At 57.7% G+C, this 17,885-nt stretch overlaps 1 protein-coding gene across 1 annotated transcript in view; it reads left to right on the plus strand.

Annotated features, from left to right (window-relative positions):
* The first annotated feature begins 7,679 nt into the window (after positions 1 to 7,679).
* The window catches only part of MYO15A (myosin XVA), a 53,281-nt gene continuing 43,075 nt past the window's right edge, over positions 7,680 to 17,885 (plus strand). The window contains exons 1-7 of the mRNA XM_056137159.1: positions 7,680 to 11,228; positions 13,112 to 13,194; positions 13,925 to 13,988; positions 14,682 to 14,791; positions 15,155 to 15,229; positions 15,435 to 15,525; positions 17,492 to 17,497. Of these exons, the coding sequence (XP_055993134.1) occupies positions 7,680 to 11,228; positions 13,112 to 13,194; positions 13,925 to 13,988; positions 14,682 to 14,791; positions 15,155 to 15,229; positions 15,435 to 15,525; positions 17,492 to 17,497 (3,978 nt within the window). The remainder of the gene's footprint in view (positions 11,229 to 13,111; positions 13,195 to 13,924; positions 13,989 to 14,681; positions 14,792 to 15,154; positions 15,230 to 15,434; positions 15,526 to 17,491; positions 17,498 to 17,885) is intronic.

Below are 17,885 nucleotides of genomic sequence, written 5' to 3' on the forward strand. Positions count from 1 at the left end.
ACAGGCGATTCAGCCTTAGATTTCTTCTGCCTTGCCTTTTTGGGGTTTTGTTTGTTGGTTTTGAGGCTGCACCCAGCTGTGCCCAGGGATCACTCCTGGCTCAGTACTGAGGATTCAGTCCTCACAGACTTGGGGGACCATATGACCCTGAGTCAGCCACGTGCAAGGCAGGTACCCTACCTACTGTACTATCAGTCTGGCCCGTTGCTCTCTTGGACCTGTCCCACTGATGGGCCAGCTAAACTGCTTTACTGTCCCCAGTCTGTTCTGACACAGCACAGACAGGGATTGGGAATAGACAGCAGATACATTCTCATTGCTGGAGGGTAAGTCTAAGTGTCGGCAGGGTTGGTCTCTCCCGAGGCCTCTCTCCTTGGCTTCTAGTTGGCAACTGTCCTTGCTGTGCTCTCATCTGGTCTTTTCTCTTTCTCCTACTGGGGGAAAAAAAAACCAAAAAACGAATTACCCTTAGGATGCATTTCCTGTGACCACACCCTTTCATGGCTTAGCTTCCCCAGGCCAACTTCCCCATCCACCTCCCTGGTCTTACCTGCCTTCAGAACTTGATGTGATGCTGCAGTGCAAACACTGCTAACCACATTGAAAGGCAAGTTCAGTGGTCAGTGGCCTTCTGCTCAGCTCCCATCTCCTTTTCATTGTTAAACACCAGATCAGAGGCTTCTTCCTAGACACAGTCTCCCAACTCCATCGCATCTTCCCTTTAGATCTAAATGGGCTTCATCTCGGGGCTGGAGCAGTAGTTCAGTGGATAGGGCATTTACCTTGCATGTGGCCAACTCAGGTTTGATCCCGTGTATCCCATAAGGTCCAGAGCCAACTAGGAGTGAGCCCTGAGCACCATTGAGTGTGGCCCTCCCTTAGAAAAGAAATGGGTTACTTTTCTTTCATGTTCCTTAGTTTTCCCAAACCCACCTGCAATCGCATCACCCACCCTACCTCAGAATGATTCCCCCATTCATCCGGCCACACTAACATAGTCTGAAGGGTCCCCAGGCAACCCTTCACCCAGCCCCCGTGATGAGTATTTCTACCATACTCCCTCACTGCTGTTCCAGGTCAAACCAGTGTCTGCTCTCGCTGCTTCATTGTGTAGCCCCTCCCCATCATTCTCAGCATGGTGGCCCAGGAGCTAAACCGCTTTGTAAGCCATGTGCAGCAGTGGTTCGAGCACAGGCATTGTAGCCAGGCTGCTGCAGCTTGAATGCAACTTTCAAGCCATTTGGCTTTAGGCTCATCTATGAAGTGGGAAGAATTGTAGTGTAGTGAGGGTGAACTCCATCCTTTGTGGCCCGGAAACTCTGTTGAGTCACCATCACTTCTTCACTGGGGCTCACTCGAGTGCTCTGACCTCTCCCGTCCAGCCCTGCACCTATGAGGCAGAACAGTGGTTCTTACCTTATGGTGAGACTGTAGAGAGCTCTTACAGGAAAGCATTTGGCACTGCACCTGGCATGAAACCAAGTGGTATTGACTTTGTTATTTTTTGGAGGGATTAGGGTGGGCACACCTGGTGGTGCTCAGGGCTTACTCCTAGCTCTGCACTCAGGGGTGGGCTCAGTGGATATGGGAAGCCAGATATTGAACCCGAGTCATCTGTGTGCAAGGTAAGCACCCTACTCCCTGTACTATCGTTTTGGCCCCTATTTTTGTTACTGGCAAAATCCCCAGCTGGTTACATTCAGCTGACAGTGCAGAACCGTGCATCACTCCTTTCAGGATGGAGACCTCAGCCAGCACAGATTCCTGGAGCCAGTCTCTGGCTGCCATCTGCTGCTTCTCCACAGGCTTCGCATCAGTCCAGCCTCTCAGTACCTGGCTTTGCATGCTGTTCCCTCTGTGGGGAACACTGCTCCCTCTTCTGTTTGGTGAGCAAATTCTCATCTTTCCATCTTTCCATCTTGGAGCCTTCCTGGACTCCATCGCTGGGCTAGTCTCTCCTATGGACTCCCTGCCAGTGTTTCCCAACCAGTGAAAATCACATCAATGGAGGGTCCATGGCACAAGACTGGAGGCAAACCAGTAGGACCAGGACCAACAGGAAGGGAACAAGGGAAGGGTTAGAAAAGGAAAGTCCCCATTCCCTGTCGTCTGGGCACTCCAGTGACTCGCACAGCATCTGGGATCTGTGGGTTCACAGCCCGTACTGAGGAGTAAATGAACGAGACTTGGGTGCTACCCTGCAGATTGAGGGCCCTGAGAAGAGGGTGGGAGAAGGGGCAGCCCCTGACCCAGTGAACTGGGGGATACTTTCCTCACTGCCTGGTGCAATCCTGAGCCTGAGAGTTAACAGGCCTAATAGGCAGCTCAGCCTCTTCTGGGGTCCCAGCTTTACTGTCGAGAACACATGACATTTGTAATTACCGAAGACACCTGGAGATGGGGTCCTCCTGTCACTTGCTTTGAAGCAACCAGGAGGGACCACAGTGGGATCACGGGTGGGAGCTGACAAGCCATTGCTCACCTTATCTTTTTGTGATTATTACCTTGTTTGTTTCTTTGAAGCAGAACTGCATTCGAAGGCAAACATTCAACCTATACATAAGAGGTTCACAGCAGGATAGATTTTCAAATTGGGACAGAGCAATCGTACAGCAGGCAGGGCATTTGCCTTGCTCGTGGCTGACACGGGTTTGATCCCTGGCATCCGATATGGACCCCCAGCACTGCCAGGAGTGATTTTTTTATAGTTTAATGTATTTTAATAGCAAACCTATAGGAATAGCACAGAAGACAGGCAACATTAAAAACATGTACTTGCATGTAGGACAACTCAGAAAAGTATAGTGAATGGATGGAATCTACTGTATGATAAAAATGCTACAAACACCATTTAGTTGCCATCAGTAAGAAATTTGCTTGTTTAAAAAAAAAATCCAAACCCATTGTCCAGAAATATTTAACAGTTTTATTTATAATTGTTATAAAATTGAACTGCTGAAACTTGTTCACTGAAACATTTTGACTTTCATTAATGCTTTATGTTCCTGCATTTATATTAAAAATTCACACACAAATGAAAATGGAAAAATGCCAATACCTGATTTGTCCCCTATTTTTCCACTTGCAATCATATATTTAGGTACCTTTGAACCCATTGGGGGAAAAAAAAAGTGATCATTTTTTCTTTTTGGGTCACACCCGGCATTGCACAGGGGTTATTCCTGGCTTACGCACTTAGGAATTACTCCTGGCGGTACTCGGGGAACCTTATGGGATGCTGGGAATCGAACCCAGGTCCACCGCATGCAAGGCAAACACCCTATCCACTGTGCTATCGCTCCAGCCCCCAGGAGTGATTCTTGAGTGCAGAGCCAGGAGTAACCCCTGAGCATTGCTGGGTGTGACCCAAAAAGCCAAAAAAAAAATAAAGATTTTCAATTTCTTGTATTTTTTCCCCTCGTATGTGTGTCACTGTCACTGTCCTCCCGTTGTTCATCGATTTTCTCGAGCGGGTCCAGTAACGTCTCCATTGTGACAACTGTTACTGTGTTTGGCATATCAAATACGCTACGGGTAGCTTGCCAGGCTTTGCCGTGCGGGCGAGATACTCTTGGTAGCTTGCCGGGCTCTCCGAGAGGGGCGGAGGAATCAAACTCGGGTCGGCCATGTTGGCTGCGTGCAAGGCAAACGCCCTACCGCTGTGCTATCGCTCCAACCCTCGTATGTGTGAATGACGACAAATATGAATTTATAGTTTTACACCACATACATATTCCTTAGGAAAAATCTGATACATACTCCATTTGCTGGTACATTCTGGGGATCTGTCCTTAGCAGTACAGGGACCATGTCCTTCTGACCGCCATGTAGAACTCCATGGTGGAATGTTCCTTCAGTGGGAAGGCCTGACGAGGTGGTGGTACTTGGTCTGCATGGTGCCAGTGACCAACCGATGATACTTAAGTGACCGTGTGGTGCTGGGGATAAAACTGCAGAGCAAGGGTCCGGAGTACGTAGGGCAGTTGCCCTGGTAGTAGTACAGTAGGTAGGGCACTTGCCCTGCACAAGGCCAACTTGGCCCAGTATTCCATATGGTTCCGAAACCTGCAGGAGTGATCCCTGAGCACAGAGCCAGGAGTAAGTCCTGAGTACTTCAGGGTGACTCCAAAACTAAATAAAACTGCAAAGCACACACTTCAATCCCTATACTGTCTCTTCAGCAACCCACTTCTTTTCTTGGACTCTGTCCCACTGGTGTGAACATCCTTGCTCTGTATTCCCAAGTCCAGAGTTCATCCACCATTACATCTAAAGGTTGTGCTCTCTGTCCACAACTCACCTGACCCCAGCTCCCATTTGTTTTCCTCCCTGGTCCTCATGGCCTCTTGAGGCCCAAGAGTGGCAGTCCCAAGGAATTCCTTGGGCATCTCTTCCATCTACATTCTCAGCCTCAGATCACTGCAAATCTCCCTGATTTCCAACTCCTAGGCAATATCCAACAGGCACTGGAAACCAGTATGTCCCAAGCGGCCATACAGTTCCTCTACCCGCTCTGTCCATAGCCTTTCTCATCCCAGGGAACAACTGTTCCATCCTCCCCCTTACTCAGTAATGGGGACTGGGGGCTGCTCTGTGTCTGCCTGTAAAGCCTGTTGGCTTCCTCTGTCAGTAAAGTAAACCAACATTCCACCACTAACTCTGCCTCATCCTGTCCCCTCACTGGGACCTCTCTGGTAGCTTCCACTCAAACCTCCTCATCCTCCCTCGCCCCCTGCCATCCTTCCTGCAGCAGCCAAAGAGGTGAAGACAGGAATTCCAACTTCTGCTAAAACTCCAGGGCTCTAGCCTTACTCTCGATCAAAGCCGATCCTCACTGGGACCCCCTGTTCACTCATGCTGACCTTTGACCTCACCCTCACTTCATTCCTCACTGTACTTTAGTCCCCCTTACCTGTTTCTCACACTGGGACCGATACGTCTAGGCTTCCCTTCTGCATCTCAGCCCAGGACCCTACCTCTTGACTCCCCACGTACTTTGCTTCGGCCACTGCACTCCTGCATCTGGACAGCTTTATTTCCTGGGTTTTTCCAGTGCCTCACGTTCATGTCAGCTTCAGAGGACAGAGATTTCATCTGTTTCATCCTTTTTTGTTTATTTCTAATTGGATTTTGGGCCACACCTCGTACTTGTGGTGGAGACCATGCTGTTGTCAAACTCAGGGCTCTCCCATGCAAAGCATATGTTCACCCATCCCCTCTTGCATTATAACTCCATGCCCCCAGCCTAGGTGGTGCCTGGCATGCAGCACGCTTTCCCCAAATATTTTGGATTAGATGAGCAAATGAACAAGCAGACGCGTACTAATCACACAACCCTGAGGGGCAGGGGCACAGCTGCTTGGGGACTCCCAAGTGGGAGCTCCAGGCAGGCATCCAGTCCAGGTGACTTCTGAATACTGTCAGGAGAAGGACTGTAGGGGGCTGAACGATGAAGGACTGGCTGCGTATCTATCTGGCTTGTCCAATATCACAAGGAAGGTACTCAGCTCCAGAATTCTGAGAAGGCCCAGGTTCAATTTAGCTAAGTCCCACGTCCACACAGTGTCCGGAGAAGCTCCCCTCCCATGACAGCCTGGAACCCGATGGACAGGAGGGCCTAGCAAGGAAGGTTAGGGCTGGACCCTCCCAGGCCTGGGTTCCAGCTCCTAAATGGGGTGGTTTTTAGTCAGTCACTTCAGCTCTCTAGATCTTTCTTCATCTGGAGAGTAGAGAAGGAGGTTCCTATCTCAAAGGCCTCTGGGGAGAATGGCATGCCTCATTCTGGAAGCCAGCTCCAGGAGGATCAAGGGCAACTGCCAGCATCTCTGAGCTCCGAACAGCTCACTTGCCTTTTGCTTTCCCAGAGCTTGGCAGCAGCCACAACTTAGGAAAGGGGAAGAATTGAGCGACTTAGCGCAGGATGCTCTCCCCAACCCCACAGCACAACGGCCGAAACTGCTCCTGTCCCTAGCCCAAGAAGTGCCCCTCCTGCTCCTGGGAGATGCTATGGCAGGCACTACCAACCCCAACAAGACACCCCCAAAGACTGCTGGGCACCTAAGTCAAGGGGCTCCTGGGAGAAGAACACAGACAAAAGGGGGAAAGCAGAAACAGAACCTGTGAGGGACAGGACAGGGAAGATGGAACGCTTGGCTTGCACAAGCACCATTCAGCCCTTGTCTGAGGAGAGCCCTCCAGGTCCCCATTTCAGAGCTGAGCTGGCAGAGCTCCAAAGTCCCCTAAGAGCAGGAAATCAGCAAGTGGCAGCAGCAGGGCCAGATCGCATCTGCTCCTGGGCCCCTGTGGAAAAACCTAAAAGACCAAAGAACTGGCGGCAGGATCGGAAGATGGAAAGGCTGAGTGGGTAAGGCTTATTGTTACTGGAGGCCAGTCTTTGCCCCCACCCTCCCAGCTCCTTGGATGTTCCTCCATCCTAAGGCAGAAAGGAGAGGGGGAAGAGGAATGATTTTGAGACTTTGAGGCCCAGAGCTGCTGCTCCCAAATGCTCCCCCCAGCCTCTTCATTGAACTGTTCTTGCAGATTCTCACCCGCCAGTAAGCAGTAGCCACCCATCCTGGGACGCTGGGGAAATCGCTCAAGGGATGAGAATCGTTGCTTTGCATGCAGGAGGCCTGGATTTGATCCCAAACACCGCATGGTCCCCCAAACATTGCTGGGTACAAGTCCTGACCACTGCACTGGGAGTAGCCCCTGAGCACTACCAGGTGTGGCCCCAACCAAAAACTAAGCCAGAAGCAAGTGCCCCCCACCCCGAAACAATCATGGAGAGAGGGTAAAGGATTGCATAGACACTGCATTCTCAGCTGGGCAAGGGCCAAGGCCAGGCAGGCCCTCAGATCCTCGCCAAACACTGATTTCTTCTTACCACCGCCCTTCCCGCAGGGCCATGGACAGGAACAGCAGAGCTCACCTGCCCTCTGCGTCTCCTCTCCCAGCCCTGCTGGGGCTCTTCCCTGTTTTGCTTTGCAGCCCAGGTCCCCCGGTGCATTATTCATACTTCTGAGAGCCACTCAGCTCTGGTTACAGTGACCGCAACCTGGAGCACCTGCCCTACCCAGCTCCTGCAAGGTTCAGGCTCTTCTCTAGGCCACCTGGTGGGCTTTGAACATCCCACCTGGCTCAGGAATGGAGACTTCTTTTTCTACCCAGTACAGACATGTTGGGAGGTTGGGGGCAAGTGGCTGCCCCTGTGTGGGGCATAACGATTTTCTCTGCCAGGTGGCAGAGACTCAGGCCTTCGTCTTGGTGGGCTGCGCCTAGCTGCAGAGAAAGGGGTGTGTGTGTGTGTGTGTGAGTGGTGGGCTTGACCAGGTCAGCCCGAATGCCCACGGTGAAATCCTAAGGAACATGGGCTCCCTCGGCCCAGGCCTGGCCAGGCTCCCCGCGCAGTAAACAACACCCACACACTTTCCACCGCCGGCTGAAGGTGAAACCCAAGGCGAGCCTTAAAGGAGATGAATTATGGATCCACCCTCTCGGAATCTGGGTCCGGCCAGAAGTTTGGCCGTCCCTCCCCAAGCCACCTGGGCCAGTCCCGGCTGCCTGGAGTCCGAGGAGGCCGCAAGTCCGGTCGCCTCAGGGACCAGCAGGTCCTGTGACCCCGCAGCCCCCGAGCTCGTGACACCGGCCCCAGGCCTGGTGGGGGGCAGGTGTCCACCATGGCGAAGGAGGAAGATGAAGAGAAGAAGGCCAAGAAGGGGAAGAAAGGGAAGAAGGCCCCAGAGCCGGAGAAGCCCAGAAGGAGCCTGAAGGGGACGTCGCGGCTGCTGATGGGCTTCCGCGACCGCACCCCCAAGATCTCCAAGAAGGGCCAGTTCCGCAGCGCGTCGGCCTTCTTCTGGGGCCTCCACACCGGCCCGCAGAAGACCAAGCGCAAGAAGAAGGCGCGCACGGTGCTCAAGTCCACGTCGAAGCTCATGACGCAGATGCGCGTGGGCAAGAAGAAGCGGGCCATGAAGGGCAAGAAGCCGTCCTTCATGGTCATCCGCTTCCCCGGCCGCCGCGGCTACGGCCGCCTGCGGCCCCGGGCGCGCTCGCTCAGCAAGGCGTCCACCGCCATCAACTGGCTCACCAAGAAGTTCCTCATCAAGAAGGCCGAGGAGTCGGGCAGCGAGCGGGCCGCGCTGGACGCCTGGCTGCAGCGGCCGGGCTCCCGCGCGGGCTCCAGCAAGCTGCCCTTCCCGTCGGGCGCCGAGATCCTGCGGCACGGCGGCCGCCTGCGCCGCTTCCCCCGCAGCCGCAGCATCTACGCGTCCGGGGAGCCCGTGGGCTTCCTGCCCTTCGAGGACGAGGCGCCCTTCCGGCACGCGGGCTCGCGCAAGTCCCTGTACGGGCTCGAGGGCTTCCAGGACCTGGGCGAGTACTACGACTATCACCGCGAGGGCGACGACTACTACGACCAGCGGTCGCTGCACCAGTACGAGGAGGAGCAGGCGCCCTACGCGGCCGGGCCCTGGGGCCCCTGCGGCCCCTACGGCCCCCACGACCCCTACGGCCCCTACGAGCCCTACGGCCCCTACAGCCCGGCCTGGCCGCCCTACGGGGACTACCTCCGCGGGTTCCCGCCCCGCGACCCCTACGACTACTACCACCCCGACTACTACTACTACGGCGGCCCCTTCTACCCGCCCTACGGCTACGAGGACTACGAGCCCCCCTACGCGGCCCCCGCCGGGTACGGGTCTCCCTACGGCTACTACGACGGCTACGGGGGCGAGGCGTACCCGTACAGCTACGCCCCGGACCCCTACGCGCCTTACGAGGCGCCCTACCCGCCCTACGACCTCCCGTACGACGCGCCCTACCTGGACCCCTACGGCGCCCCCTACGGCCAGGGCGGCTACGGCGGGGACCCGGCCGTCTACGCGCCGGAAGTGCCCTACCTCTACCCCGAGGAGCCGGCCTTCGCCTACCCTTGGGTGCCGCCGCCCATCCTGTCCCCCCGCAACCCGTACGCCCACCCCATGGACGACATCGCGGAGCTGGAGGAGCCCGAGGACGCGGGCGGCGAGCGACCCCGCACGTCCTTCCGCCTGCCCAGCGCCGCCTTCTTCGAGCAGCAAGGCATGGACAGGCCGTCCAGGTCCAAGCTGTCCCTCATCCGCAGGTTCCGCCTCTTCCCGCGGCCCCAGGTGAAGCTGTTCGGGAAGGAGAAGCTGGAGGTGCCCCTGCCGCCCTCCCTGGACATCCCTCTGCCCCTGGCGGACGCGGAGGAAGAGGAGGAGGAAGAGGAGCTGCCCCCGGTGCCCGCGATGCCCTACGGCCACCCCTTCTGGGGCTTCCTGACCCCGCGCCAGCGGAACCTCCAGCGCGCCCTGTCGGCCTTCGGCGCCCACCGCGGCCTGGGCTTCGGCCCCGCGCTGGCCCGGCCGCCCCCGCGCCCGGCCACCTCCCTGGCACGCTTCCTCAAGAAGACGCTGTCTGAGCAGCCGCCGGCCCCGCGGCCCCGGGGCAGCCAGAAGGCCCGGCCGGGCGGCCCCGCGGCGCGCGAGGCGGCCTACAAGCGCTTCGGCTACAAGCTGGCGGGCATGGACGCCGAGCGGCCCGGCACGCCCATCGTGCTCCGGCGGGCCCAGGCGCGGGCCCGCAACAACAACAACTCCCACGGCGCGCCCGGCGCGGCGCCCGCGCAGCCCCCGGCGCACTGGAGCGCGCTCGCCGCGCCGCCCGCGCTCCCGGGGCCGCCCCCGTCGCCGCCGGGCTCGCTGCGCCGCCACCCGCCGCCCTGGGCCGCCCCCGCGCACGTGCCCCTCTCGCCCCAGCCCAGCTGGTGGGCCTTCGCCGAGCCCCCGCCCGTGCGGCCCGAGCTGCCCCCCGAACTGCTGGCCGGCCCCGGCCTCTGGCCCTCGTTCCGCGGCTCCCGGCGGCGGCCCGCGCCCTTCGGGCCGGCCCGGCCCTCCCCGCGGCCGTCGCGCAGACGGGCCTGGACGCCCCGGCCCTCGCCCCAGCCCTCGCTGCGGAGCCTGCCCGGCCTGGGCTACCGCTCGCCCGTGGGGCCCTCGTCCCCTCAGCCCTCCGTCCGCTCCGGCCCCTTCCAGCCGCCCTTCTCGCCCCCGCCGCGCCGCCCGCACTCGCTGCGGGAGCCCCCGCCCCCGCGCCGCGCCTCCGGGCGCCTGGGCCCACCCCGCTCGCCCGTGCTCGGTTCCCCGCGCCCGGCCTCCCCGCCCGCTATGTTGGGACCCGGCGCCAGGCGTGGCTCCCTCAACCTGCCGTCCCGCCTCCCGCACACGTGGCGCCGGCTCAGCGAGCCCCCCACCAGGGCCGTGAAACCCCGCGTGCGCCAGCCCTTCCACCGGGCTCCGGGGCCTGGGGCCTGGCCGGCGGCTGCCCGAGAGCCCCGGGAGAATCAGTCAGAGGACGCAGAGACACCCTGGACGGTGCCGCCACTGACCCCCAGCTGGGACGTGGACACGCCTTCTGCTCAGCGCCCCCCTTCGCCCTGGCCCGGAGGCCCCAGCAGCCGCCGAGGCTTTTCCAGGCCGTCCCCAGTGCCCGAAAACCCCTTCCTCCAGCACGTGGGCCCAGTCCCGTCCCCTGCTCCCCGCTCAGAAAATCCAGCCTCTGACTCCACCAGTGTCATCCTGGGTGGACACCAGGAGCCAGGTCCCGGACAGCTGGTCAAGTCAGCCTGCCCCAACTCAGGGAAGCCAGAGGAAGAGACTGCCCCACCTCAAGAGGTGGAAGGGGACTCCCAGACACCGGAAGAACCTGGGTCCCCCGACCAGTCAACTCCCAAGGATTCCCACCCAGAGCAAAAGGCACTAAGGCTCAGCCTCTCCCACCCCCTGGCCGCATGTGACCAGACAAGGGCCTCATGGCCCCCATGGCGCCGCTGGGGGACACTACCCGGTGCCCCAGCCCCTTTGGCACCCACTGGGACTCCAGCCCCCCTGCCCAAAGCGGGTATGTGGCGTTTGGCAGTGCCCAGTCGTTTTGCTGTGGTCACGCCCCAGGTGCAAAAAGTGGGCTCTGTTCAGAGGGTTGGTGCCACCCTGCAGCCCCCTCTCCAGCTGTCCCAGGCCTCAGGACCTGGCCCCAAGCCGAGAGCCTGGAATCTGCTCTGGTCCTGCCTCTGGATGCGAGTGAAAGCCCACCGACCTTTTCTGCAAGGACCCTCCAACCCCAAGTCCTGCAGCCTGGGCCCCAGAACTTCCTGCCTGCCCCAGGGGGGCTCCTGGGAAGAGATTGGTCTCAAAAGCTGGAACAAGGTATGGGGGGACAGTTGGGAGGGAGGGGAAGTGAGGGCTCCATCCTGGAAAACAGTGCAGGAGGTGGGTGGTGGGTGGCTCAGTCTCAGTCTTCCTGTCTAACTTGGGGAGAAGATCCTCAGGTTCAGGACTGGACTAGATGCTAGCATAGTCAGACCGTGGCAGAGATGTGGGAAACTGCATCCTCTCCGGTGGCCCCTCAGAGATTTCCACTGTGAGCAAAACTGCAGAACTCAAGCCAGTCCATGTTAATTCATTTCATATGTCTCCCACTGACCTGCCACTAAACTGGAATCTTCTACCTATCTCTCCTTGGGACTCCTGCATTAGGGCTCTCTCCTGGGCTTCAGGATTCTGAACTGAGGACAAGGGGTTCAGAAACCGAGTTGCCAGGTCCCCATTGTACCCACTGAGGGGAACAGCTGCAGAAGGTCGTTGGACAGAAACTGGGGCCCTGGGTGAAGTGTGGGCCAGGCAGCTTGTCTCTGGTGTGCCAACCCTGTGCCTGGCTGCCATGCTCATGGTGGAATGCGAGCCCGCCACTGGTCGCCCTGGGCAGAGGGGGGTGGTCACCGGAGCCTCCCCCGGGACGCCTGGGGTAGGCGGGGCCCTCAGTCCTGCACGAGTTTCTCAGCCTCTGCAGACCATGCCCCATGGAGCAGGCAGCCAGCCGGGCCCTGCCATGGCCAACGGGACTGCCTGGCTGCTGGGGGGGCCCTGGCCCCGGCGGCGGGTGCCTCGTGCCGTGTGGGCTGCAGCATTGCGGGAACGGGGCGCAAGGTGCCCAGGGGTGAGGGGCAAGGATGCCTGGGCCCTCCTTACCCTGGAATACGTGAGTGGCTGAATTATTTAGGGTTTGCGGCCACTGGCGCACAGGCCGGCGGGTGGGCAAGAGGCCAGGGCCTCAAGGGTGATACTTGCCGTGCCCTACTTAGCAGCCTGACAAGCAGGCAGCATGTGGGGCTCCCCCTGGTACTCCCTTTCCTGACCTGCTCAGGGTGGGGTGCAGGCTAGATGGGAGAGACCAGAAGGGCACATGCTCAAAGCCATGCAGGTCACACCCCTGCCCTCTGCCTGACATGCGTGCTCAGGCAAACAAGAGAAGCATGTGCGGTTATACATGTGTGCCAGTGTATCGGCAGATGCGGCATCCTTGAGATGGGCACAGCAGAGGTTCTGCAGCCTAGAGAGAAGCATCAGGACTTTGGTATCAAAGTTCCACCAGAACTTTTCTCCTGAGAAAACTTTTCTCTTGAGAGATGCCCACACACATGAGAACATGTTAGGAGGAGAGGAGCATGTGTGCACATGGGTGTGCCAGGCCCGACAGGCCTGTGTGCCTGACCGTGAGTGTATATGTGTGTCAGGGGATAGGATGGAGGTGGGGGGTGCGAGCTGGAACTGCCATTGTGTGTGGCTCTGTGTTTTAGAGTCTCCATGTTGCCACTGGCCTGGATACACGGGTGGGGTGCTGAATGGGAACATTTCTGTCTTGGCCCTCCTGAAGGCCTCATGCACCAAAATAGAGACATTGAGATGTCACATAAGCATAGACATGGGGGTCCCTGGAGCAAGGGCCCGGGGTCAGTTCTGGGAGAGCGTGAGATTGGGAGGGTTTCTGGGCAGTCCAAAGCAGCAGAGTGCGTGCGCGCGTGTGTGTATGTGTGTGCGCATTCCAGGACCACCTGGGAGCACCAGAGCCTGTGCTGCAGGGACTGGGCATGCAGAGGGCAGCGTGTATCCTGTAGGTGGGAATGGCCGGTGAAACTCCCAGGGAGGCCATGTCCTTCCAAGCCAGGAGGCCAACAGCACTGAGCAGGCCTGAGCGAAGGAAGGAGATCTCCGCTGTGGGCCAGCCAGGCCAACTGCAGCCTCTCCCACAGATGCACTCCATCCGCAACCTGCCGTCCGCGCGGTCCCGTGAGCAGCGCAGCGAGGATGGTGTGGAGGACATGACACAGCTGGAGTGAGTGCAGGGGGCAGGGTCAGCGAGCAGTCACCGCAGCCACACCGGAGGAGAACTGCCTCCTTCCTGGGACACCTCTCACCTCTGGGGACTTTTACAGACTCATTTGCCTGCTGAGCTGAGAGCACGCAGTGTCTGAAATGTGCTCATCTGAGTCTAGTCAGTCAAAGGGGCCTGAGTTCAACCCTCAGCCCCACCTCCTACCAGGTGGAGGAGCTCAGGCAAAGCCCCGTGCCTCTGTGTGCCTTCATGTCTCATCCACAGGATGCTGGGTAGGGGTGGGGAGGTGGGGGAGGCTCTTGTGAGACAGCCAGTGGGTTGGAGGGGCCCAAAATATAAGGGCTGTGCTGATCAGGACCACGGTCCAATTATGATGACTTCTCCCTCTTGTCTGCTACTTGAGGCATCCCCTGTCCAATGAGGTAGGGACAATGATCATCATACCCATTGAACAGATGGAGAAGCTGAGGCAAAAGCAACTAAGTAACTTAACAAAAATCTCCTCCCCGCCCCACCAACCCCGCCCACCCCACCCGTCAAGTGAATGAGACATGAAAGCACACGGAGGCACAGGGCCTTGCCTGAGCTCCTCCAGCTAGTAGGAGGTGGGGCTGAGGGTTGAACTCAGACCTTTCTGACCAAGTCTCTGTGCTGAGAGGGGAGGGGATACTCTGCCATAGCAGCCGACTCTGATCCTGGGTTGCTGACTATCCACTCCATGCCCTTCCAGAGACCTCCAGGAGGCTACTGTGCTGTCCAACCTCAAGACCAGATTTGAACGGAACCTCATCTATGTAAGTCCTGGGACTGGTTCTGGGCCCTGGGAAGGAAGCCGGCCCCTTCCCTATCTCTTAGGGCCAAAGTGGGAAGCCCAGATCTCTCCTTTCAGACCCCAGGCCTGTGAGTCCTGAGTTGAACTCAAGGGTTCAAACCATTTGATCATAGAATCTTTGAAGCTGGAGCTTGCAAATCCAAATTCTTAAAAAGAATTTAATCTTAAATCCGACGGTAGAGACCAGGATACAGGAAACCTGGAAATGTACCTTCCTCCTAGAATCTCTGGGCTGTACTCCAGGAGTGGGATGGCCGGAAGCAGGATGACAGAATGGGAGACCAGAGATCTAGGAGGGCTCTGGTCACCTGAGACTCCCCCTGTCCTGGAAACTCCCTCCCCCTCAATCTGGCGCTCTGACCCAGCCTGAGCCTGAAGCCTCTGATGGACGAAGCAGGAAGCAGCCTGCACAGATACATTTGCAGGCTTGTGGCTGCGCAGATTCACTCGCTACAAGAGTCGGACAGCCTCAGCCTGTGCAGTGCCCCCAATTCCACAAAAGAACAGCTGACCCCTCGGGTTCTTAGAAGGCTCCAGACTCAAACACTGAGGTCAGACAGTCAATGGAAGCAGGGCTCCAGGCTCCCAGGAGCAGGGGAGGGTCCCAGAGGCCATCTGAGGCAGCAACAGCACTGGAGCTGCTGCCTGCCCGCAGACGTACATCGGCAGTATCCTGGTATCAGTGAACCCATATCGAATGTTTGGAATCTACGGGCTGGAGCAGGTGCAGCAGTACAGCGGGAAGGCCCTGGGAGAGAATCCCCCGTAAGTGTCTTCGAGGCGGGAGCGGGAGTTTGCCCTGAGTCTTCTGGGTCCCTGTCCGAGGTCCATAAGCCCCTGGCTCCCACAAACCATGGCTTGGGGCGGATGGTGGCACACAGGCCGCCTTCTCAGCATGGCAGTCTTCCTGGGGCTGACTACGACCCTCTGTGCTGGAGTTACCATGGCCCAGACCCCAATGGGGATCAGGAGCCACTTCCTCAAGAGGTTGACAGGTGGAGCAAGCTTAACTGCTTTGCTGGACATACATGCCCTTACCTCCTCCACATCCCAAACTTTCCCTCTGATAATTTGGGCCCAGAGGCAGCGAGGCCTTTATCCCTTCATCCCTTCACCCTGTCTCTCTAGGCACCTCTTTGCAATTGCAAATCTCGCCTTCGCCAAAATGCTTGATGCCAAACAGAACCAGTGCATAATCATCAGGTAGGCAGAGGGTCTGGTGAGGTGTGGGGGGAAATACGTAGGGGCACCTTCACGCAGCATGAGGCCATCCCTGCCATTGGGCTGGAAAATCACCTGCTACCTCTGGACTGGCCCACCTTTATGCCCTTTCTTTATGGCGGGGTCCTGGGAAATCCCAAAGAGCAGTGAACAAGCTCAAGCTACCCCCTCCCCTTTGTCTGGTCAGTGGAGAGAGTGGCTCTGGGAAAACGGAGGCCACGAAGTTGATTCTACGCTACCTGGCCGCCATGAACCAGAAACGAGGCATCATGCAGCAGGTGGGTCTGACCTTGTCTCCAGGACCTCATCAGGTTCTCCTGATCTCCAAGAGACAAGGTTAACAGCACCACTGAAAAGGCGGCGTCCTGAGCCCAGAGAGGATTCTAGGCAGAGTCGCTGGAAGCCATGTGTACACTCAGATCCTGGGGTGCAGGGGTCAGAAACCGAAGGCAAAGGCAGGCTCCAGAACCTGACTCCAGACTCATTTACCAGGGTACAAGTGGCCCCAATGTACCAGCCAGTGGTGGTCCTGGCAGGTGATCTGTGCATGGGGAAGGGAGCCTGGCCCTCAGTGGGGAGGTCAGCCCACACTTCATAGCCAGGAGCTCCTTCCGAAGCTAGGAGGTGGGACCCAGAGTCCGGGGTCAGGAAGGAGGCTCCTTTAGGGTAGCTCTCACCCATGGTTGTGTTCAGGTGCTAAACAGTGTCCTTCGTCTTGGCTCCCATACCAGGCATTCACAGGCTTCCTCCTGTCAGTTAAACTAGATGATGCCCTAGCGACACTCTCCTAGCATTTCAGGAGTCTCAGGGTTCCTTGGCCTTGGCCTTCTTCTGGATTCCCCACAACTGGGAATGTGATTGATATTCCCCAGGGTATTGTACACCACAGATTCACCCCTCCTAGGAGCTTGTCTGGAAGGCACATGGGACCAGGTGTTCATTCACCCAGCCGTGGCTGCTGGATGTGTTCCCTGCTCTCTTCTGGGCTTGAAGAACAGAGAAGAATATGGTAAACCTCAGGGACCATCAGGAGGCACCCAGATGAATGAAGAGTCTGGGCAAAGCCCCCACCAGCTCACACTCACTCACTGGGGAACACAAACTGCTCTCGGCCCCAGTCTATCCTCTGTGTGACAGCACAGAAATCCCGGACCTAAATGACACCTGGGAAGTGACTAGATGGACCTGGCCCAGTCCCTAAGGCAATAGGTGTTATTTCAGTGGGGACTGGTTCTCTTCTGAATTCACCCTGAAGGAGTCTCAGCCAGAGAAAACACTATACAGTTCTGCTGGGCTGTCATAGCATGTGTTATCTTGTTTGCATGAACTTGAGCCTGCAGCCTATCACCTCACCTCTCCAAGTCCTGGTTTCCTTGTCTGTGAAGCCGGGACAACCTGAGTACCCACCTGCTAGGGTAAACAGTGATATCGTGAGGGCAAAGAGTCTGGCACATCATGGAGCTTACTAGCAGATGCTGACTGCCTTTGTCCTGGGCTACTCTGTCCTTGCTAGTAAAACTTGAGACCTGTTTTGCTGTCTAGCAGACAGGTAAGGGCCTCCACTCCAGGTCCTGCATAGAGACCCAGAGGTGTGCAAGCAAAGCCTGGTGGAGGTTGATGCTCTAGTGAGGGAGACACGACACAGAGAGGAGAGGATTTTCCTGTGGTGCTGAGAGAAGCCTGGAGCCCGGGGAAGCCCCCCACAGAAAGTGCCAAGCGGCCACCCTCAGAGGGACGAGATGAGCTGTGGTGTTCTGTGTACAGGCGTGAGGGGAAGGTGTGTCTGCGTGGGGAAGGAACTGTTGGGAGGCCCCAGTGCCAGCAACCCAGACAGGGACATAGATAGGACCTGTGCTGGGCAGGGCCCACAAAGGCATGACAAGGACTTGACTCTAGGCCTGAGTGAAGGGAGAGGGGGAAGACATCTGACCGGAAACTCCTAAATGGAGCAAACCAAAGTTAGAGGGGAAGCTCTTCCGGGCTGTGGTAAGTGGGTGGGGAAGTACTCTGGTGCCTTTTAGCAGGTGACCCTGCAGCCTCCTGTACCCAGTGGCCACTTAGAGTCCTCAGGCCTGGACACTGTTACCTCTAAGGCCCATGGATCTGCTCTCACCTGGCGGCTGTCTTGCCAGCCACAGGAATCCCAAGGGCTGTATACCTGGTGTCCTCTGGGAGGGGTTCTACTGTGGGTGACTCTCTTCTGTTCTCCTCCTCTCTTCCATATTCCTCCTGGTCCTCCTGAAGATAAAGGTACTTTGTGTGTAAGCATGTGCTCATGTCTGTGTGTCTGCTTGGAAAAGATGTCCCACGATCTGTCATGCCAGGGACTGTGTGTGAGGGTTGGGGGCACAGCATGAGGTTAGATCTTCGGAGGATGCTGGGAGAGACTGGTTGCCCCTCACAGAGGGGACCATTGGTGCTGGAGCGAGAGTACAGAGGGTAGGGTACTTGCCTTGCATGTGTCCAACCTGAGTTTGGGTCTGGTTTTCCTGGCACTCCATGTGGTCCCCTGTGTACTGGACACATGTGTTTGGCCAAATGCATGTCTGTGCTCAGGAGTGATTCCTGAGTGCAGAGTCAGAAGTAACCCCTGAGCATCAGTGGGTATGACCCAGAAACAAGCGGACAAAACAAAGGG

The sequence above is a fragment of the Sorex fumeus genome, unplaced genomic scaffold (genome assembly GCF_029834395.1).
Source record: "Sorex fumeus unplaced genomic scaffold, SorFum_2.1 ptg000122l, whole genome shotgun sequence".
Lineage (NCBI taxonomy): Eukaryota > Metazoa > Chordata > Mammalia > Eulipotyphla > Soricidae > Sorex > Sorex fumeus.